General features: G+C 34.3%; 1 protein-coding gene across 2 annotated transcripts in view; it reads right to left on the reverse strand.

The window, feature by feature from the left end:
• Positions 1 to 25,198, reverse strand: part of LOC145269149 (non-lysosomal glucosylceramidase-like) — a 238,349-nt gene that overhangs the window by 21,927 nt on the left and 191,224 nt on the right. For both annotated transcript variants that reach the window (XM_080124756.1, XM_080124759.1), the window contains exons 13-14: positions 9,296 to 9,402; positions 5,439 to 5,581 (exon numbers count right to left, since the gene is read on the reverse strand). In XM_080124756.1, the coding sequence (XP_079980882.1) occupies positions 5,439 to 5,581; positions 9,296 to 9,402 (250 nt within the window). The remainder of the gene's footprint in view (positions 1 to 5,438; positions 5,582 to 9,295; positions 9,403 to 25,198) is intronic.

A 25,198-nucleotide genomic window follows, 5' to 3' on the forward strand; every position in this document is an offset into this window, starting at 1 on the left:
AAGAAAATGATAGAATCATTAGAAAATGGCTTCTAAACTGTAGTGGAATAGAGCTATAAATGGATGGTAACATTTAATGCTAGTAAGACTAAGCTGCTTTTCTTTAACAATTACAAGATGCCTCTCCAACCACCAATATCCATGACAAATAACACCTTACCTAAGAATTCTTCCTTCAAACTCCTTCCACAGGCAATATGAATATGAACAAATTTCACAGGCAATATGAATATGAACAAATACATTGAAGATATTGTGAAGGCTGTTGCAAAGAAGGTGGGTTCCCTCTATCATGCTAGAAGACTATTCACACTTGAGCGCATACTGTACCTCTACAATGCCACATATTCGCCCAAGTATGGAGTATTGTTGCCACATCTGGGCTGGTGCATCTACCACTAGTCTCTAAAAAAAAAGTCTTCAATCTAATAGGCCTCACATTGTCAACTAAGCTTCAACCCCTGTCCCATCGCTGCCGTTTTATAAATATTTTAATGGAATGTACTCTGATCAAAATATTGAAAAAAAAAACACAAAAAAAACTAACGTAAGGCAAACGAATGATGTTAAATGTAAAAATCAAAAAAACAAAAAAGAAAACAGAAAAACAAACGTTAAAACTAAACACCCCCCCCCCAAAAAAAAACACGTGAAAAATGGCTTAAATAAGCCTGTTTCGATATTAAAATTTTAAAAATCGGTGGGTACCCGGATGTTTTTGGGTGTATGTGGTCGGTCAGGGGTGTTAATGAAAACCTAAGAATAAGCGAAGTAAAAAAAAAAAAGAAGAAAAACGAACGTTACGTGAAAAATGGCTTAAATAACACTGGTTCAATATTTAAATTTAAAAAATCGAAAAAAAAAAAAAAAAAAGACATCTCACACCACGATTCGAACCCGAAACGTTTAGATAATGAACCAACGCTCTAACCAACTGAGCTAACACAACATACATGAAATTTAGTCAGTTCTTCAACTATTTAAACTAAATCAGGTCATGACGTCATCTGACACATGCATAGAACCGGTCGTCGTCATGAGAGGACGGTTTTTGTTGACCTCCACCCTGTAGAAAATTGTCGATTTCGGGGTGAAAACATTAACGTTTTTGGCCAATTTTTCGATATTTTTCAGGCGAAGGATGGAGCTTCAATATGATATCAAGTTTGTGAATTTTTGTTCTGTCTGTCGAAAGTTTTTAGCGGACACACAAACATACATACAAACATGCACACATTTTCGCTTTTATAGCAAGGGGTACCCAGCGTTGCCCGGGTGTTTTTCGGGGTATGTGAAAAAACCCCGAAAATGTGAAAAAAAAAACAGGTGCCTGTGAAAAACAAACGAAGCCTTGACAACGCGCAGTTGGAAAATAGTAAAGTGTTAAAAAAAAAACAGGTGCGCGTTTTTGATTGACGTGACGGCGATTTTGAATGAGATGAATAAATCGGTTTGTTTGTTTTGAAAAACCCGCTCCCTGTTTATTAGGAGGAGCAAAATGAAAGCTACAGTCTGATGTGACGAAGTCGACATTGAACAAACTTTACTTAGCTCTCTTGAGACAACTGGTTTCGGCCTGTGATTAGAGTCAAGTTTCGCTTTTTTTTATACCAAAAACCAAATATAACGCGTGCCGATGCGGGAAATGTCGAATAATTAACGTTTGAAAGTCAATAAAATTAAATAGACAGGCGAGCTCCGTGGGTAACTCTGAGATATTACAATTTATAGATGATATAAAAAGTTTTAAGAAGTTGTGAACCGAGCAAGCGCTTCTCCGAAAGAAGCCTTTTGTGGGCATTGAGGAAAAGCGTACATACATACATACATACATTTTCGCTTTTATATATATAGATATAGATCAAAGATCTCAGTTTTAGTTATTTTTATTAATAATCAAATATGTTGTCAGATACTATTGTTTTATTAAATAATAAAAAATGTTTTCAGATATATTTACTTTATGCAAAGATCAAAGATGTTGTAAAATATTGTTGTTTTATTAAATAACTAGCGGGGGGTTACCCGGCATTGCCCAGGTGTTTAGAGGTGTGTGTGCTTGGGTAGGGGGGGGTGTTAATCAAGACATAAAAATAAGCAAAGTAAATATTTTTAAATATTAAATAGTAAATTATTAAATATTTTATATAAAATAAATGTTAAAACTTTCAAAAATCGAAAAAAACATAAAAAAAATTAACATAAGGCAAACGAACGATGTTGAATGTAAAAATCGGAAAAACAAAAAAAAAAAAAAACGCGAATGTGATGGAAAAAAAAAACAGAAAAACGAATGTTAAAACTTCTTTAAAAAAGCTGAAAAATAAGAACAAAAAAAACATAGAACGTGAAAAATGGCTTAAATAACACTGTTTGAATATTCAACCTTTAAAAATCGAAAAAAAAAAAAAAAGACATCTCACACCACGATTCGAACACAAAACCTTTAGATACTGAGGCCGTGCTCTAATGAACTAAGCTAAGATGACGTTGACAAAATTATGTCATTTTTTTAATATTTAAATATGTAGAAGCGAACTTGTCATGAGAGGACGGTTTTTGCTGACCCCTCCCTGTACAAAACTGATGATTTTAGGATGAAGAAATTAATGTTTTTGGCCAATTTTTCGATATTTGTTGAACAAAGGATCGCGCTTTAAAATGATACCAATCTCGTGAAAATCCATGACACATACAAACATACATACATACACACATTTTCGCTTTTATATTTATATATATATATATATATATATATATATATATATAGATTAAACATGTCATATATTTGTTTCATTTTAAAACCAAAGATGTCAGCTAAACTTGTTTATAAATAATCAAAAATGTTGACAGATATATTTGTTTTATTAAATAATAGAAAATGTCAGTGTGGAGTTGAATGTAATTGTCAAAGAAGCAAGCACCCATGTGTGTGTGTGCCTTGTGTGGCTGTATGACTTGCCTTCAGGTGGGATCTGAGAGAGAGAGCGAGGGAGATTTAAGATGGTGGCCGTGGCTTTAAAGGTGTGGTCTCGTGGAATCGTATGCAAATGAAATGCAGTCAGTTTTTTTTTTTTTAATGAAAGGCCTGTTGGCAGAGGTGAAAGGGACAGATGCATGCTGGAAGTTGAGAGAGAAAATTGTGAGGAGGAGGAAGAGGAAATACAATGACAAATTCTATCTGAACTTTTGTTTTTTGTTATTTTTTCCCAAAATACCAGCCCATTTAACTGCAGTCAGATATAGTTATTTTATTTAATAATCAAAATTTCAAATATATTTGTTTTATTAAACAATAAATAATATTATTAAATATATAATAACAGTAAATAATATATATTAAAAATATAAAAATGTCAGATATATTTGTTTTATTAAATCCTACAAGCTGTCAGCTATCAGGGTTTGTACAGATTTTCAATGTCCATCTTCATTTTCAAGGCTTTCTCCAGACAAAATTCAAGTTTTCAAAACAAAATATTGGGTTTGTTTTACGATTCAAAGCAATTTGAAAAAGTGGTAAAAAATCAAATATACAAAAAAATAAATGCTACTTTGCAACCTACCTGCATCATTTTTTAGCGTTTTTAAGTAGTTTTAATTGCTTTTTATTTCATCTCAAATATTAATTTTCTTTACGGCTTTTAATTTCCAATCATGGTGACTGCTGTCTTGTCCATTTTTTTTTTGGCCCGGCCAATCTAATTTTAAATTATCACAATTTTGGGAGTTTGGGGGCAGTGGAAGGAGGCCTCATCTGCGTAAGGAAACTACTTTTTTAAAGGTGTGATGATTTTATTTATGACGGCCATCACCACTACTCCCACCTCCCCAAAAAATAAAATAAAATTTGAATCTTTATCTGGAAATTACCCAATTGTGTGATAAAGGGATGTAAATTTTGTATCTACAATACTATCCAATTTCAGAACAATGTATTTCGATTTTATTTTCAATATTTAATAACAAGCCGAGCATGCAGAGTGAAAAATTTACTTTCGCCATGACTAATGTTTGTGCAAAATTTGAAATAAATATTGAGAAAAGTGCAAACAAACGAACAGCCAAACGAGTTGGGGGTAATTTTACCTTTATAGTAGCCCCTAGGGAAACAACTAGAATTATCCTAGAAAACCATTCTGGAAAAATTTACTTGACTAATGTTTGTGCAAAAAAAAAATCCAAAGCATGGTGATTGAGAAAAGTGTGAACAAACAGACGGGAGTGAATTACAAGGTCCAATTCCTCCGTTGTCAAGGGACCAAAAAATATTTTAATGGTATTTGTATTAATACTTAAAAAATAATTTAATAGTATTTATTTCGATTTATTTTCAATATTTCGATACAAATTTTTTACTGGAGATAAAGAATACAATTTTCAAGGTTTTTTCAAGAAATTTTAATGGCATTTCCCATATTTTCAAGGATTTTTCAACGTAATAATAAAAATAAGGCCTTTTCAAGGCAAAATTCAAAGACTTTCAAGTCTGTATGAAGCCTGGCTCTAGTTGTTTTACTTAATAATCAAAGATGTCAGCTATAATAGTTTTATTAAACAATTTACAATTTCAGACATATTTTTTCATTTAATAACCAAAGATGTCAAACTTTGTTTATTAAATAATCAAATATGTTGTAATATATGGTTGTTTCATTAAATACTCAGAAATGTTGTCAGAAATCACATATCTCTTGGATAGTGTAAACATTTAAAAAAAAATTTTTTTTATTACGTTTTCACCCCAAACAAGGCACATTGCCACTGTAGTGTAGGTGGGTTACTATCAGGGGCAACAACTACTGGGGCACTATATTGGGATTTGGGCAGCAAGACGTCATGGAATTCCAGAGTCTAGCGGTTCTGGGGAAGAGACTACTGGAGTAGAAAGATCTTCTACATCTAGGGATCTCTACTGTGTGGGGGTGGGATTTAGCTGCCTGTCGGGTTTGTCGAGAGTGTCTACATCGTGGGGGCACAAGTGTCTGCAGTTCGTCAGAGCATTCACCATTAAAATACTTGTAGAACAGGCAGAGAGATGCAACGTTTCGTCGATGGGACAGAGGCTGAAGCTTAAATGCCAGTTCAGGGCCTATAGGATTGGCGACTCTCTTTTGAACCTTGTCTAGGAGCGAGAGACTAACAGCAGATGCACCAGCCTAAATGTGACAGCAATACCCCATACACTGGCGAATGGTGGCCTTATAGAGGTACAGGATACTTTCAGGTGTCAGTAGTTTTCTAGCACGGTAGAGAGAGCCTACCTTCTTCGCAGCGGCCCTGGCAATGTTTTCAATATAATTGTTCCAACTCGTGTTTCCTGTGAACGTTAGGCCAAGGAGTTTGAAAGATGTACTCTCAGACAGGGAGTCATTGGCCATTGCTATTGGTGGCAGAGAAGGTTTCTTGTAATTCTACAATAAAATCATAAAACTTACCATTCCATAATTTCTTTTCAAAAGCTACTTTTCCTTTGTCCAAAATTTCTGTATATTTCTTTTCAATCTCTGAGTCTCCCAGTACTTTTGCCATCTCTAATGTAAGGCGCAGTGCAGCAAGCCACATCCCTCCACAATAGGCGCTAGAAAATAAATACTCTGCATATCAATTTTGTACATACTGAACAAAACAAAATCTCTAGTATTTTTCATATTTTTAGAAAAACTTATAAAACTGAGTTATTGAAAATGTGATCCACAAGTCTTTATATCTCTACCAAAAACTAACAAAAAAAGCAACAATCACCAAAGACATTTGTAAAATATCACACAGTTCATAGACATTTTAGTCATTTTGAATGATTAAAATGTTCTAAAGTGTTCATACAACCCTTGTTTATGTATGACAAAATCAATATACTTATTTATGATATATATCTTACATAGTTATGAAACATTTGTATAGCCATGAATTTTCTTCTGAAAAAAACAAAAATTTATATGAATAAGCAAATTATTTTTGACTTGCTTCATTTTTGCGTTGGCATTCATTTTCTGATTCTATGTTAGAATTAGATACTCACCAAAATTATCAACATTTCCTAATAAAAAATGTACCATAGCTACAACAGAACTAACATTCTATGGCAAACTCACAGTCTATGCTCACAGTGAGTTTTATAAATGATATTAATGTTTTTTTGTTTTTTTCTAACGCATGGTTTACGTAAAAAGCATTTGTTTTTAGTGTTATTCTAATTTTAATTTAATTAAAGTAGGAATTAACAAATTGTTAAAGTGAGTTTTATAAATGAGAAAACAAATGCATCATAAAAGTAAATAAACATATCTATATATATAAAAGCGAAAATGTATGTATGTATGTACGCTTTTCCTCGATGTCCACAAAAGGCTTCTTTCAGAGAAGCGCTTGCTTGGTTCACAACTTCTTAAAACTTTTTATATCATCTATAAATTGTAATATCTCAGAGTTACCCACCGTACTCGCCTGTCTATTTAATTTTATTGACTTTCAAACGTTAATTATTCGACATTTCCCGCATCGGCATGCGTTACATTCGGTTTTCGGTATAAACAAAAAGCGATACTCGACTCTAATCACAGGCCGAAAGCCAGTTGTCTCTAGAGAGCTAAGTAACGTTTGGTCAATGTCGACTTCGTTGTCATATCAGACGGTAGCTTTCATTTCGAGACGAGACGCTCCCCCTAATAAACAGGGAGCGGGTTTCTAAAAACAAACAAACCGATTTTTAAGCTGTCCCGCAGAAAATGCTAACTGCTGAATACCTATCGCCGTCACGTCAATCAAAAACGCGCACCTGTTTTTTTTCACACTTTACTATTTTCCAACTACCCGTCGTCAAGGCTTCGTTTTTTTTTTCACGTGCACCTGTTTTTCTTCGGGTTTTCACACACACCTACAAACACCCGGGCAACGCCGGGTACCCCTCGCTAGTTTATAAATAAAAAACAGTTTATGGATATTCCTAATTATTATATTAAAAGTCAATACAGAAAAAAAATAAATCAAAATATTTTTCATCAGGGGACGCAAAACTGTCTACTTCCAGCATTTAGTAATGTTTACAATGAGTGAATATGCCGTATTACCAATTTCATTTTATTATTTACGTTTTTTTAATGTTACTCTAATTTATGTGATTAAAATAATTAAATTATTGAAAATATATTCATAAACAAAACTGGTTTTCTAATTAAAAAAGAAAAAGATCCTTGTAATAGGTGAAAAATTGTTTGGCCCCTAAAAAAATATGGTTTTCAAATCTTAAACAGCTTGAATCATTTCTGGATTAAAAAAATAAACAAATCAGATGGACAGATGTCGTGAGTTATACCAGTCAAGTTCTATTTTCTTTTAATTTTGACCCCTTAAAAAATATTTTAACTAGGTAAAGTTCTATTTTCTTTTAATTTTGACCCCTTAAAAAATATTTTAACTAGGTAAAGTTCTATTTTCTTTTAATTTTGACCCCTTAAAAAATATTTTAACTAGGTAAAGTTCTATTTTCTTTTAATTTTGACCCCTTAAAAAATATTTTAACTAGGTAAAGTTCCATAAAAAACTGTCCACAAAAATACGATCATTTTAGCTGCCTCGCACCACTTTGTGAGCTTCTATCTCTAAGGAGATACAGTTTGAAAAAGTGGATTTTATAAGATTAATAGATGAAAATCATTGATTTGTGTTTATTACTGTTGTAAAAGCTTGAAATTCTAAAGTAAATTTGAAGTAATTAAGCTATTTGAAACTGACAAATAAAAAATTTGACTTGAAAAACAATAAAATCCAACATAAAAAATACATTAAAAATATGGAAATAACAAAAACAGTTTCAAAAGTTCACTTTTGTGTGCTTATTATAAAACTAGCATTTTATATTATCTTTACAACAAGTATTTTTAATACAGGTCTACACAAACAAAATTTGCTTGAATTTTGTAATTGGAGTAATTATGTAAATTGTAAAGAACGATTCCTTCCAAATCTGACAAAGTAAACATGCATAGAAACCCACACAAGTTGAGAATATATGGATGAGGTTTATCTAATTGTTTTCAGAATTGTAACCATTTGTTAAAAGGTTTATTTTTAGTTTCAATAAAATTGGTGATAGTTTACCAACTGTTTTTTAAATGGAAACTTTTTAATAGGAAAGAATACATTTTTGTGTTTGTTTTCTTTATTCACATGAACAAGCAAAATAAATGTTGAAGATTCATATCAATTAGCTAGAATAAAATGGCCAGAATCATTTCAGTGAGGTTGAAGTAGTAGGCTATACATATTCAAAATGTATAGAAAGACCAGGAATAGTTGAAAGTTTTAGTGGCAGAACCAGAAAGAGTGCGTTCTGGGTTATTTTTTGTTTTATTTCTATTGGTTTGGTGAAAGTTTTTAGCAGAGGCATGTATACCATGAATCTCTTCATCGACTTTGTAGACCCACTTGTACTCATCATTCCAATGATTCTTGCAGATAAATACACACACACTGACATCCAGCTACTTGGTTCAGTACTCACTGATGTCCAACTACTAGTTTTCAGCATCAGACTCAGAGTACCCTGGGGCACATGACTCAAGGATGTAAGATTCTCATTGAGAATTGGAGTAGTAACCTTTTCACAAGCAGTAACAAGTGACCAACCGAAAATCAAGAATGGCCAACTTTGGTGACGTCACTGGAGATGTAAGAGGCACATTTGCTCAATTTTGAGAGGGAGTGATTATCAATGTGTACTCGTCTCATGGTAATTGCACTGTGAATATTAAATACTTTTTCTCCACTCACTAAATAGAAGACTCTCGCCATCAACATCTAAAGTTTTTTTTTTTTTTATGTATGGGTGATTGATTTTGTTTTTTTGTTTTTTTTTTATTGAATGGGTTGGTTAAAATTAGGCTTATCAAAGCTCTCATCTAACTTGAGAAAGGGCCAAAATGGCATGTTGCAGTTTACATGGCCTCTTTCTCAGACCATGGATTGTTCAGCTATTAATATCCCATTTCCAGACATCATGGAAAATTAGTGAACCATGAAGGGGAAGGGGTAGTTACCCTCTGCAAAGGTGCAGTCAGTGTATTCTTCAGTCCGAGCTGATAGTGACAAGCATATGAGGAGAGAAAGGCTGTTTTCATTTTTGTAGAAAATAAAAAAGAAAAAAAAGTTGTTTATTGTAAAATAAATCCGACCGATTTTTAATTAATCCTACTCCACTGCAATTTCTGCCATTTTACTGTATTTCCCTATGATCATGAATTTGTATAGACAAAAATTAGGTTTTCTTAAAAGATCAAGATAAACTTTTACTAACCTAGCTCCGGTTGCTGTCCATGCATCAAAGGTTTGATCAGCAAATCCTCCATTTTCAATGAGACCATCTCCATCTGTATCCCATACAAGAGCTGCCTCCATCATATCCTGCAAAATAATATTTTTCTTGCATAGTCAGTTGAGGTTGGTTGGCAGTTTACAAAAGCTTGAAAACTCTCCATAATATCTCAAGAAACAAGGATCAGTAATTTGAGCCACTGTCAGCCAAATTGTGAAAAGTAGATTTACTGCATGAATATAGAATGAAATATTTTAATTAATGCATATGTACAGCAACATGTTTTATATTTTGTTTCTGATAAAAGTGTCCCTAGATAAATTTTTCCAACAACATTTTAAACAAAGGGCACAAACTAAAAAGCTTCCACAAGGGAATGGGATATAAAAATGCTATGTGTAATACTACCAACTGCATCTGTGTAAATAGAGAAACTAAGCCAATTATTGTGGTGGACATTAAAACCATCAAACACATACACTTGGGCACTTGTATCTAGGGAGAGGGCTGCATCTATGCTGTCAGAGACTTAATTAATTAGAGTACAGTCCTGGGTCGAGGGAGAATGGTAGAGAAAATATAAGTAGCTAACTCTATATTGCAGTTTTAGCACATGAAGGCCTGGTCGTCTGATTCTAGTTTGGATTCTCTAGTCAAGTGGAGGGTGTTTTGAATAGACTCCAAGTTTGTGCATGTGTCTGAGTGCTTAAGGTAAAGTGAGAGATAAGCAGGAATGTTAAAGTGGTTGGAGGGAATCGAGGAATGTTGTTAGTTTCACTTAACGCTAAGATATCCTAGGAGTTTGCAAAGAGAAATAATTCTACATCATCTAAGTTCTAAGTGTGCAGATATTAGTGAATGCAAGCCTCAAGGGAGAAAGTAATTTGGTTTTGTTTGAGTTCGCATCTGGTTTAATCATACTTTTTGATTGAGCTGTCATTTTATTTAATAGTTTCAGTTTAAGGGTGAGAGGTACTCGACAAAGTGGATGTGCAAAATATACAATATATATATAATACGAAACCCGCAACACAGGTCATCAACTGACTTTTTGTCCACAGGATTGTGGCCTCGGGAATGCTGACTGGAGATGGGTACAGGGTCCTTTTCCATGCGTGACATGGCACTACAACCATCCTGATATTATACAACTGATGATGAAGCAGCTGCTCTAAGCACTACCAAAGAGTTAGGCCTCCAGTACTATCAGTCGGAATACAGCAACCAGACAAACTGTCAAACCAGTACCCTTAAATCTGTCAGAAAAAAGAAGCCCAATTGTACTGGCATATGTGGCATCAAGCATCCCCAAGAAAGCTTAGTTTTAGGGGATGGGAATGAGGCGGGAACAGTGATCTTTGCCATAGTCAGGAAACAAAGCCAAGCACTTGGTATCTCTGCAGAGTCCCTGTGATCACATTTCTTCTCTGCTTGGCTAATAAGCAAAGGAATGTGAAAAGCCTATCTACTTCTTAAGCAGTTTAAGTTTGCAAATCTTTTTTTTTTTTTACATGGAAGTCACCACTTATCAAGGCTCAGAGGCCACTCAGGGATAAGGGTTATTGCATGTACAGTAATCAATGGGACAATATCATAGTAATCGTTAGTAATGGAGATCTGATAAAATGTCTTACTTAAGGGGGCGGTTTATCAAGAACTTGTTTATGTTGGACTTGAAGACATCCAAGTTGTAGTCAAGTCAGAAACAGGCAAACGGAAGAGAGTTCCACAGGCATGCACTTCTAAGAAAGAAGCTTTGTTCATGGAATCTACGTTTTCATTTAGGCACAGTGGGTAAAATTACTGACAGTGGTTTCAGCTGGACGGGTGTTTTTCGTGAAAGATTGGCGAGGGGGGAACCAGAGATTGGAGCTTAGACGAGCACTTGCCATGGAAATAACGATAAAACAATGACAGGCTCGCAACATCTCTTCTGTCGGAGAGAGGTTGCAGGGAAGAGAAAAGGGCATCCCCACTAGGTTACAAAGTCTATTTTGTACTCTGTCAAGGTAGGATAGACTGTTTATAGCAGCTTCCGGCCAGATATGGTAGCAGTACTGCATCCTTGGACACACTTAGCTTTTATATAGATAGAGAATTGCATCAGCAGTGAGATATCTACTGGAGCGGTAGAAGGATCCTATCATTATTCGAGCAACCTTGGCAACAGATTTGATGTACGTGTTCAATTTCAGATCAGGAGTAAAGGTCAAACCCAGAAGCTTATCAAAACATGGAGCCTCTCCAAGAGGAGAGCCATTCATTTCAATTGATGCCAGATGGGGATCAGAGCATTGATGAGGTGGTTGGTTATTTTTAATGCATCTAAAACCAAGCATCTATCTTTAGATAGATGCTTGGTTTTAGATGCATTAAAAATAACCAACCACCTCTTTCCCCATTGTACCACGTGCTCAAGATCAGAGGAGAGAGAATCAGAGAGAACTTTGTCATTTACGGCCTTTGATGTGTTACCATAGATGGTCCTGTCATCAGTATAGATGTCAACGAATGATTTAAGTATGTGTTTTGGGAGATCATTGATGTAGATCAGGAAGAGAGTTGGGCCCAGGATGGACCCTTGAGGGACACCAGCATTAATACTGTGGGTTTCTAATTTCTGCCCATCAACCACGACTCTTATGAGCCTATCAGAGAGAAATGATTTAATAATTGAGAAAAATTTCCAGTTATACCGTAGCTGGAAATCTTGTGAAGTAGACCTTTATGCCATACCTTATCGAAGGCCTTTTATATGTCAAGAGCAATTGTCCTAGAAAAAGATGCCTTTGTCGAGAGATTCGCTAATCCTATAAGATATAACTGTAACCACTTCTGCTGTAGATCTAGCAGAGCGGAAACCATATTGCATGTCACTAAGAAGGTTATTTCTGCTGAGGTGGTTGACTACTTCTTTATTTAATATGGATTCCAACAACTTACTTATGATGCACAGGAAACTTATTGGTCTGTACTGAGAGGGAGATGACTTATCACTTGAATTCTTAAATACACAGCATACTAATGAGGTTTTCCAGGGTGAGAAGTAATTCTCTTTAAGACGACACTATAACAGCTTTGTAAATATGAGGCCAAGTTCTGGTTGAAGCTTTTTCAACACCATAATTGGAATGCTTTCAGGGCCAGTTGTTTTACTGAAATCAAGGTTCTTGATTAGCTTGGCAACATCACGCACAGATATTTGTATGTTGCATAGTGTGTTGTCTGTTATAGGAGGAAATACGGGGAGTTGATGGCCTTCGTCATATAGGGTAGAATTAGCTGCAAAGTTCTTGGCAAATAGTTTGGCTTTGTCTGATGCTGACGAGATGACCTCAGGTCCATTAATGATAGTTGAAATAGAACACACGCTTCTGTTCAGGATCCTGTTTGCCAAAACTGGTGGTAACCAAACCGCTGCTCAGTTACTTTGGATTTAACGGACTGAGCATATAGCTCTCTTGCATTTTTTATTACTCTTTTATTTTGTTGCTGGCAGTCGTGAAAACAGCTTTAGTCTCAGTACATCTATTACATTGGTAGCTATGGAAAAAGTGATTTCTGTGCGGGATGGCAGCAGCACATTCTGGGGAGAACCATGGCTGGCTGTTAGATTTTTGTTGGAATTTTTTGGATGGTATGAATCGGTCTATACCTACAATTAACCATTCGGTCAGGTCAGGTCTGATACTATAGAGGACACATCCTTTTTAAACATGGAATGCAGAGGTAGATCAGATATAAATGTACGGAAGCTATCCCAGTCAGCCATAGAGTATCGATATACTGTACGGTAGAGAGGTACGTTTGAAGACTTGTTGCATTTCATTTTTATCTTAACTGATAAAACTGAGTGGTCGGAAGATTCCAGAGGAGATAGAACGGAAGATGAAAATCTGTAATTTGTTTGAGTCATCAGCTCTAGGAAGGTAATCAATCAGGATTAAAGACGCCTTCCTCCCCCAGTTATATGGTGCTAAAATGTATGAAGTCAGTAGCACAGGTTTAACATCAGTTTTCCTTTTCCTAAATGGATGACTTGGGAATACTCCAAAAGGAGTAACCCCCACACCTAGTTTCTAAAGCAGGTATTTCTGCACCTCAGCACGCATAATTAGGATTAATTGAGTTATTACTAAGTATATAAATCTCAACTGAAAAGTTACACTCCTCAAAAGAAAATGAAACAGAATTTACACCTTAAGTGGAAAAGAGGGAGTAAGTACCAAAAATTGGGTGAAAGCATTTAATTTATTAACTATTAGATTTAAAAAAGGGATTAAGATATTATTTAAAACTAGCAGAACCAGTGGAAATTCCACAGTAGTTGAAAGTTTTAAAAAACACACATCAGTAAGAAACATCATATAATCAAACAATTACACTGAGGTTGGACCATGTACCATTAAAGACTTAACTAAATCACACAGCTCTCTATCTTCAGGTCTCTGCTGACAATTGCATCAATTTGATGAACTGTTCTGATCTTATCCTGATTTTGCAACATTATGATCATGTGGCAGTGTGGTAACCCTCTTTTTTGAAATTCAGTAGCATAAACCTTTGCAAATAGAATTCCCAGTACATGTCTGTACTTAATGTCTTTCAAAAGTTCAGCTAGATGTGCATGATACACACGTAGTATTAAGTCAGGTTGATTTTATGTAAGTTCTGGTGGCCCCAAGTTTACTATTAAAGAATATCTTGGATGACACGTATATGGAAGGAATAGGTCTGGTTTTTAATATTTACAGAAAACTAATTTGTACTAATTACTTTAGAATAATTTTAACATGACATGTAAGTAGATAATGTTTTCACCAGAAATGTGTAGGTTTAAAAGAACTGTAATCAACAAAAGCACCCTGTGATTTTATTTATTTCAACATGTAAGTAGGTGATAATGTTTTCACATGAAATACATAAGTTTAAAAGAACTCTAATCAACTAAAGCACCTAAGCACATAATTGTAAATATTTTGACATGGCAATTAAGTAGGTAATAATGTTTTTATATGAAATGCATTGGAAGTTGCACTAGTTTCAACATGCCATGTAAGTAGATTTAATTTATTTATTATATATGCTTTTTATGGATTAATTTAATTTTTGAGGTCTAATAATCTGCTTTCCCTACTTCCAAAAAAAGTCAGTTGTAAAATCACTGTTTTCTGTTTACTTTATCAAGTAAAACATGTAATTTTTACTTGATTAAATAATTCGAAATAAGAAAACGATTTTTGTTTGAATTTAATTATTTTTATTGTGCAGTAATTCATATCACTATGAAATAAGTAATAAAAAACAAAGTCCATCACTATGAATTAAAAAAATATTCCATCAAATTTGGACCTTTTTATGGGATTTTTTCTTTAGTAAACAATTTTCGTCTATGTTACTGCACCGAAATTATATTTTAACATGAGGAAGGTGTTTCGTAACTATGTTGTACTTTCACCTAACAATTTAATAAACAAAAGTATTGTAAAAATTAAATTTAACTTGTAAATACTATAAAAAAAATAACGCAGTAACAGAGATGCATAAACATCCAAATGATTTTTTGATTTTATTTTATTTTATTTACTGTGTAAATATATCAGTTTATATGTTTATATCAGTTTGAAAGAGGTTAAGTTTTAAAAAAAACATTGGGAGTAAATATTTATAATGAATCTGTTGTTAAGGTCACACAGTAAACAAATAATAATTTTAATTTTAAAAATAATTTAAAATTTACACAATAAAATCCTCCTATAAACAATTTGAGTTTTTTCTATAAGTTTTTATGAATAAGCGTTAATACATAAAAAATTCAACCCATGAGATGCATTTGAACAGAAAGGGCAAACCGCCATGTTTTCTTCAAGTTTTCATGTGTAAGCAAGATTTCTTTTATTCAATCAGGATGTGGCTAAATTTTTCCTCATCCAGTCAGAATGTGGCTAAGTTTTTCCTAACCAGCAACACTAATTTTTATTTGTTTTATTTTAATCAAGTGTTTATTAGCCATTTAGAATATTCCACTTTCCTTTTAAGGGATGTCAGGATGATAACGGTCAAAGTGAATTAGTGTATTAATCTATAGATTGTTAACAAATTAATAGTATAAGAATAGGGTATAATTTTAATTAGGATTTTATATTTAGTTCTCAGCCAAGGACCCTGCATTTTTTAGTTAATACTAGGTATATAAATCTCAACTAAAAAGTTACACTCCTCAAAAGAAAATAAAACAGAATTTATGGAAAAGAGTGGGTAAGCATAAAGCATTGGGTGAAAGCATTTAATTTATTAACTATTAGATTTAAAAGAGGGATTAAGATGTAGTTAAAAATTGTTAATAGATTAATAGTATAAGAATAGGATAAAATGTTAAAGTATGATTTTAAATATTAAGATTTATATTTAGTTCTAAAACAGGAACTTTGCATCCTTGAATCCACAAAAATGAAAAAAAAAAAGAAAAAAAAAGGGGTATCTACTAATATAGTTCTAAGTAATGATATAATTGATTTTTAGAACCTTTCAATGTTGGTGTAACATTAAATGTATAAATATTTACATCTATTAATTAGATACTGATTGACGATGTATAACATCGATACAAGCAGATATATATAATACAGATATTAAGTATCTTAAAGTTCTTTTAGGTTCCAAAGTTTAAAAAAAAGGTTAAGTCCCCGTTACAATAAAATATGGAAATGCAATTATGCGCCAACATGGGTAGCAGATTTTGCATTATTTTTTATTAATCTTGATAAGAAAAAATGGTTTGAACTATGATTAAAAAATACAGTAATATTAAGATACAAGGATGCAGTTAAATATTAAGGGGTTTAAACGAATTAAGATTTTATATATAGTGTAGAGTAGATATAAACAGACATTGGAATCCAAACAGTTAACCATTTTCAAGCTAAAAAAAAAGTTATTCCCGTTATTTGGCGACAGATTTATTGGGGGAAAAAACAACTTATTTTTAGAACACATTTTGTCAAAAAAAAGGAAAAGATTTAAAACTTCAAAATGAATGGGAATTAAAATGTTTAGCAATTAAGCCAAGAATTAAAAGTAGAATATATAACATGTTTGCGATGTGTAGCAAGAATGGATTCCAGAAAAATGAATAAATGAAAAAATGAAAAATTTCTGGGAAAATTAAGTTTATAATGCTTCCTCTTGAGTGGTCAGTGAGCAAAAGAAAGAAAACTTGCTTGCCTATCTTAGGCTAGCTCTTGGTACTTAAGGACCTAGCGATAGTGTGAGGTGGGGGCAATCTTAACAGGATTCTGTATTTTTATTTATTTATTTTTCTCTTTCTCTCTCAAGTTATGATCGGATACTCTAGGTTCTAAAATTTAAAAACAAGGATATGGAAATCTTTCTGGTTATGTCATGCTAAAGTTTGAAATAGCATTGTTCTTGTTGCAATATTTTTGATATAATATGAGGATATGATTAAATAAAATTGGAAAGTTTTACTTATAGACACTAGTGATAGAAACTGACCAATCAAATAGTCATGTTATGCTAGCAACCAATCAGAAATCGGAAATCGCTCCATGAAAATATTAGCTCTTTTAGAATTGTTATAGTTTTTTTTTTCTCTTTTTTGCTACTATTTTTTCATATTTTTACCTCCCTCCTTTAGAATATTCTCATATTTATACATTATTTTTTTGGCAAAATCTTTTCTCCTTTTCTCTTAATTTTCTTTCCGATTTTGTTGTTTTGTCTGTAGTAGTGATTAGAAAAAGGAAAAGATTTAAAACTTCAAAATGAATGAAAATTAAAAGTGTTCAGAAATTAAGTCAAGAAGAATTTGCTAAAGTTTTTCTTGTCTTGATGTCTATGGCACCCAAGTCCTTGTCAGACCATTCCAAAATTCCTACACTATACCTCAAAACACTGACCGCCCATGCATTCACCGCCTTAATTACATTTCCTCTGTGCAACTTTGATTTTGCAATTAGCTTCACCCTTCGAAGATACTTCTTCCTGACTTTCTCGTTTATCTCTTCATTCATGATGCCTACATTCTCCAACACTCCCAAATACTTATACCCTGATTCTTCTATTTCTTTCATCATTTTTCCATTTAGCAACTGCATCTTTACTCCCCTATTCATCATCAACACTGCACACTTACTAATCCCAAATTACATTCCATGTCATTAGAGTATGTTCTGACAAACTCCACCAGTATCTCTACTTCTTTCTCATTCCTACCAAATTAGCAAATGTCTGAGGTGCTAACCACCAGACTGAAAGCTATACCCTAGATTCCCTCTCTTCCAGAAGATGTTCAATGGCATCATCACCATCACAAAAAGAGGAGATAATGAATGGCCCTGCCTCATGCCAACCTCTCCAAGCACCTCACTGTTTGCTGTCAGAACCGTTTTCCATTGAGCAATACTTGTCTCCATTTTCAGCAACCTTTATCATAGATCCATGAGTGAAGGATCATGTTTTAAGCTTTCCTGTAATCGATCCATGCTACACTAAAATTTCTTGTCTTCCTCTTTTGATCTTATCAATCATTAGTTAATCCATCGTACCCCTTAATCCACGCCAACACCCTTTCTGCTCATCAGGGAGAATACCACTGCTCAAAAGATACCTTGTCTGTAAGAATTCTGGCTAATAGCTTCCACATTAGTGGTAGACATGTGATTGGTCTATAATTGCTGGCAAGTGTTCCTTTTACAGCCTTCTTCCAAACCAATGTCACCCTTCCAATCAGGAACATCCCTCCGAATTAACCACCCCTTACAGGGCAGCAGGAAGAATGAAGATATTGGAACTGCTTGAACCAGAATACATAACACTCCATCTGGACCAGGTGCCTTCCAGTTCATCATCCTTTGAATGTCAGCCTTCATGTGGTCAACGGTTATCACCACATTCTCCATCTGCTACATGCATGAGAACCTTGATATGGCATTTCCCAACCAGCTAGCCTTATGATTGTGTCGCTTTTCGACAGAACAAATTCCACCCCAGAACTCTAGCCTCATCTGCATTTGGAATATTGTTACTTACAATCTTCTTGCTACCATTTAATTCCTTACACAACTGAGACTGCTTATTCCAGAAAAGGTTGTTCTGCTGAAAAGTAAGTTCCTAGTTTTCACACTACCAGCACAGACTTTTTCCAACATTGCTAGAACTGCCATTGCCCCTTTTTTTTGTCAAACTATATCTCATTTCAAGCTTTTCTGACTTTCTTAATCTAACTCCCTTTCTTATCTCTTCAATTCTGTCAATGTTTTCAAGCCATCTCTGCAATTATTGTCTTCTATCCTTTTCCTTGTGTGACAAGACAATCCACAACAATGTATGACAGCATATAAAAGTTCTGTAATAGATATGTTCTCTCTCATGATGTTGTGAATTACATCTTGGACTATCTTCACCTTCTGTTTATCAAAACACTTCATTTTTGGGATATTTATGCTCACTACTAAAAGAATTGTAACGTCTGAAATACTTTTTCAATCAAAGCAAAAGCTTGAACTTCACTACTTCTCCATACATCTGCACTATCTACTGGCACTGCTGTCTCATAGTCATTGATCTCCTCAGCTTCAAATCCTTCAAACATCTCATCATCACTTCCCCTAACCATAGCATTCCATTCCTTCTCAGCCACCTAAGTCACACCATCAGTTCTCTTCTGCATTTCTACACTCCCAATTCTCTCATCAGAGTGATTTTATTACCATTTCATCCCTAACCATCTTTGCAAGCTCATCTCTCTCTCCATCACTATGAGTAGGTCGTTAATTTCAATTTGTTTTTACAGAGGTAATAAACTTGTTACACCTATAGCCTCTCCTCATCTAGATTTCCACTCCCCCCTTCACTTTCCGGATATATCCACTTGATTTGCTACCCTCACTTCTTACAAACCCTAACCCACAGTACTCTTCTTTCCCCATCTGTCCATGCTTTTTAAAATTCCTTGTTCCTACTCCCTTCATGTCTTGTCACCTTTGTCAATCCACACTACCTCTACAGCTATCAATATCTTCAGAATTTCGAACAGTTGTATGATGATAACTGGGTCCACCCTGTTGAACAGTGAGACACCTAACAGACATGAGACCTTCACAAAATGTTTCAGCCCCATTCATGTCATTATCTTCAATACTTTGATTAGATATTCTCCCATGAATGGGGTTGGTGAATTTAAGGTTACACTACCACCAATAGTTTTATCAAGCCATTATCTCTAGGAGACCTCTTGACCTTCCCTTTTGTTGGCTCTTATGACACACTGAGATGGTGGTTGATGTATTCTAAGCCTCACCAGCAGTGATATAATAATAATAACACTACATGATAAACTGGTTCAAATCCTAAGGAAATGTATCTGTAAAATAGAAGTACATTAATACAAAAAGACTGAAAAAGCGACACTTCCAAATAATTACTGACCATGTGGAAACTTAACAGCATAACTGAGTGAACAGATCTACTACTCCTTTAATGTTTGCAGACTACTGCATGAGAAACAAAAAGGATGCCAGAAAGGAAAAAGAGGGACACATCACTTATCAATCAAAAAATCTTGAAAGAGAAAAAAAAACAAAAAAAAAAACAGGAATAAGAACATAGCTATAGCATGGATTAATTACAAGAAAACCTAGAGCATGGATAATTGAATGCCTAAGAATATTCAAGATATCCGACAAGATTCCTAATATTATTAAGAAAGCAATGGAAACATGGAGACTGGAACCGACAGCAGGAGGACAGCACCTGACTGATATAAGAAGATGCCTCTCTGTAAAGAAGTATCTTCCAAGGAGGCTCACTATTATCACTACTGTTTATCATAACCATGATGCCACTAAACTACATACTGAAAAAATGTAATGCCAGCTACAAATTTACAGGCACAGAACAAAGAATAAACCACCTTATGTATATGGATGATCTGAAACTGTTTGCTAAAAGCAAAAAGGAATTGGAGAAGCTGATTAGCACAGCCAGAATATTCAGCCAGGACATTGGAATAGAATTTGGAATGGAAAAAAGTGCATTACTAGAGATGCAAAAGGGAAAACTAGAGACAACAGAAGGTACAGAACTGTCCAACCAAGATAAGATGATAGTACTCAGTGAAAATGACACAAATATCTAAGGGTGATGAAAGCAGACACCATTAAATCTACAGAAATGAAAGCTAAAATTGGAAAAGAGTACCAAGAAGAACGAGGACTCTATTAGAAACAAAGCTATACAGTAGAAATTTAATTAAAAGAATAAACGCCTGGGCAGTATCGCTAATATAATGTAGTGTTATTATTATTATCACTGCTGGACTGTTCATAGGATGGATTAAAAAAGAACTTGATCAGAGGACGAGGAAACTAATGGCAATGTACAATGAGTGCGGTAACTAGCCCAAATGAGCAACAAATACTAATCGGGCATATAAAAACTGCAACAGAAATGAAACAAAAAACACAACCAAGATAACTGGAACACCAAAATTGTAAATTGCCCTGACCCCCTAAAAACTAGCAGCAACACGATCGGCACCACACCAAATAGTCGAAGAGTCAAAAAGGATGGAAACACTGACAAGGGAAAGCAGTAACCAGACCTTCACTGGAGGAGTGCGAAAAGGACTGGGGCTTTGGGGAGGTGTATTACCACCTAAATTCCAGTGAAGACCAATGGTTGCTGCCAACGAGGAATCAATGGTAAGTGGCTGTTACTATCTGAAAAATGAATTTTGAGCCTTTATTTTTTTTTAATAAAACCAGTAAACATGAACGTCTTTAAATAATAAAATGGGTTTATTTTTTGAATGAAGGCTGTTTAAAATAATTTAAAAAAAATGAATTTTATCACTAAATCCAAAAGTCAAGTTCCAAATTTAAAAATCTAAATAAATTTTTAAAAAATGCTTATCTGATAAAAATTCATGACCAATAAGTAGTTCTATGCTTAATTTACAAAAATTGTAAATAAATAGACTTCATCTTTCATGATTTGTTAAATAAAATCATTTTCTTTCATAGGGATAGCTTCAAAATAGTTTTTACAGCATTTTCAAAATTCAATATAACTGTCTAACTTTCAGTTTAAATAAGGGATGGTAGCACCCATACGATAAACATATTTTAAATACATAAAAACTACACATTAGAATAAAGAAACTTTAGTTAATTCTAGTAGTTAGGTGCACCCATACAGAAAAAACATTTGGACTAAATTATCATTATATTTTGTTATTTTATAATGTAATGAAGAGGTTAAATAGGCTTTCTGGTGCAGATGGGATCAAGAGATCAAACCAAATCAAACTGGTTGACTGGCTTAAAACTGGAAAAACCTTCATAAGGACAAGTTTTGAGTGCATAATGATGTGTCAGTAACGTAGGGACCCATATCCTGCCCCTACTCCTAAAATATATAGAAACACACATAGTACACTTTTAGTCAGTCAATTAGAATTCAGTTTCAGTCCGACAGACACAGTTGTCAGAGGCAGATGAATCAATAGAAAAATTCCCACCCTCTTTCTAAGGATAGATGTCCCTTCTGATTATTATTTTTTGTTTGTTTACTTGCCTCACCAAAAAGGCAGAGTTGGACATGAGGTCGATTAAAATTTGGGGGTGGAAACCAGCTTCCCAAAAGGGACACTCTGGTCAGTAACAAAAATAAAAATTGTATCAGTAATGAAGGATTTCTCCTCCATGAACCAAGACCAAAAAAGGGGAGAATTTAAATCACTGGAATGCTGAGACTGATACTACACTAAAAAATTCATGTTGAAGCAATGGTTGCCTATTCACTAACCGTGTTAATGTTTTTATGTATTAATTTCGAAAAGCTGCTGAAACAGCTTATGACTGAAACATTACTTTATTTCAAAAAACAGTGGGGTGGGGAATATGAAGTCAGTCCCGAAAATGACTTAAACCGTTTATGATTTAAACATTACTTTATTTCATGTATATTTTTAACAGTGGGTTTGGGGGATATAAAATCAGTCCCGGAAATAGCTGAAACAATTTATGTATTAAACATTACTTTATTTAATGTATATTTTTAACAGTGAAGTGGAGGATATGAATTCGGTCCTGGAAATGGCTGCAACCATGTTCGTTTTAGAAATTATTTTATTTAATGTATATTTTTAACAGTAGGATGGGAGATAAGAAGTCAATCCCGGAAATGACTGAAACCATTTACATTTTAGACATTACTTTATTTCATGTATATTTTTAACAGTGCAATGGCGGGCATGAAATCAATCCTGTGATTAACTGAGATAAGTACAAATATATACTAGTAAAAAGCGTTACCCAGTATTGAATGAAATAGGTGGAAAACATAGTAGCAGATTACCAAGCGTTGCCTGGGATCAAATTAGATAGGTGAAAGATATATACTAGGATTGGATAAGATAGGTGGAACATATATACTTTGAGAATATCCGGAATTGATGCGTTTGTAATGAAATAATCAACCCAGGCAATATATCAATGTTATCATTTAAGTAAGGGGGAGCGACATAGTGGGTTACAGTTATGAAAATTATTGTCGAAATTAGTAACATATCCAAGAATTATGAAAAATGATATGTGAGTTACTTGATTGGTATGTTTGTAATGAAATAATAAGCCCAGACAATATATCCAAGTTTTTATATTAGTAGGAGGAGGGAATAATGTGGGTTTTTTTATTATGAAAAAATGATTGTCGAAATTGGTAACATATACAAGAATTATGAAAAATGATATTTGATTTAATGAATTGGTAGGTTTGCAATGAAATAATTAGACCAGACAATATATCAAAGTTATTTTTTTAGTAAGGGGGCGATGTGAGTTAAAATGATGAAAAATGATTCTCGAAATTAGTAATATGTCCAAGAATTATTGTAACACTAAAGAGAGGCCACATCAGACCTGTAGGGTTGATGTGACGTTTCTTTTGGTTAAAAGTAATTTTTTGTTCCCGAACGATGATCGGGTTGAAGGAATAAAAATTATTATTAGTTTTTTTTTGTGAATAAATTCTGAGCTAAGTCTGTTGTTGAGATGGCGGTGGCAAGAGTGCCTTTGTAGCGAGAGGTTAAATCACATTCTAGACTTCAAAAGCGAAAAAGAATGCATAAAATATTTTAGCCAAAATACACAGGCGTTTGATCTACAATGGCCGAAATCATAGTTATGCAGGAGCCGGAGGGTTGGGGATTTCACACCCACAATTGGCAAAACTATGAGCCAAGTTGACCTGTGAATTTGACAAGTTGAAAAGTTGGGTTGTTTTTGATCTGAGAGAAACACACGCAGTGACTCGGCATTATGTTTTAGAACAAAGAATAGGAAAAAATGAATTGTCCGAAATTTCAAAACAATAATATGACGTATCGAGAATTGTCATTTGGTGAATCAGGTCGAACGAAAATTGAAGTTATGAAATACTTTTGCTCGGATGGGAAAATGCGTTGTCCGATAAGTTCAAAGTGACAAATGCATTCTTGGTCTTTTGACGTAAACAAAATGTCTGATAAAATGGAATGGCCGACAACCAGAACTTAATTCAAAGATAAACTAAAATTCCTTTGAATTATCAAAGCGAAAAATGAGATCAATAGATAATTTTAAAACAAATAAAATCGCGTGATTTGCTTTAAGTCAAAGGAAAAATAATTTTCATGGATATGGAAAAATTCCATTAGTAAGCCAGGGAGGAGTTAAATAATACAACGTGTAAGTTGGGCGTTAATTAAAGGAGGAGTCAATCCAATTTTGGAAATGGACCAATGAAAAAGGGCCCTGTCGAAGTATAATCAACCAATGAGAAAAGGCCCCGTCGAATTATAATCAAGCAATTTGATTGGTCGATGACGAACATGGGTGTCGTCATCATTCCATAATTGTATTATAAAAGAAATGAAAAATCAGAGATTAAGTCAGAAGTGAGAGAAGAGAGAGTCCAGAATCAGAGTCAAAGAGAGCTAAGTCTTGGCAGAATCACCTCTCCTCTTTCTCCCCCTCGCTTGTTGCCTGATAACTCAACGCTTATAACGTGTCGATCACTTAACGAGAATCATGCAAAGTCCGCGATACCGACCAGGTATTTCAAGAACAGAAGCTCAGTTGTAGAACTAACTGCTTGCTTGAATTAATTGTCAACTATATGTATATGCTGTAAATACTTCTTTTATGAATTTCCAAAATATATATTATATTAACCAACCTCCGGAGTTTTGTTGCTGATGTGCGTTGATCCCTATATGTGGATATTTCTTTATTTGCCATTTGTGACACCGTATCCGTCAACGAACACCCAGAATAACTAGACGATCCACGGAGAACAGGCCTTGAGGACCGAGCATCCGAGAAGAATCCCCAACGCCTTAACGAAGAACTCACTGGGTGACGCGACGTACTAACGGTTGGCAGACCTGGTTGCCCAGTCGACATATTATAACTGTACTGACCAGGGTGCAGATCATAACTGGGCCGCGATCAGAGGTTAAAGGTCGGGTAAGATCGCGTGTCAAGGTCACATCTGGTGCCGTGACCAGGATTTGAACCCTGAAAGGCTTCTACGGCACATCAACCGGGAAGAAAATCTCAGAAGAAAAACCACGGCACAACGTTTTTGAAGGAAATCATAAACTACAGCGCAGCGTTATTGAATTAAAGGAGAAAACCAACCAGCCACCAAAAACTGCAATGGCTGCTTGCATTGAAGAACCAATCGACAACAAACACTACCATGGCACAACGTCATTGAAGAGACCAACCAACAACAAGGAACTACGACACAACGTCATTGAAGAAACCAACCAATAACAAGGAACTACGACAAAACGTCATTGAAGAGACCAACCAACAA

Source organism: Euprymna scolopes, chromosome 4, assembly GCF_053919585.1.
Source record: "Euprymna scolopes isolate OS-2025 chromosome 4, ASM5391958v1, whole genome shotgun sequence".
In the NCBI taxonomy this organism is placed as follows: Eukaryota; Metazoa; Mollusca; class Cephalopoda; order Sepiida; family Sepiolidae; genus Euprymna; species Euprymna scolopes.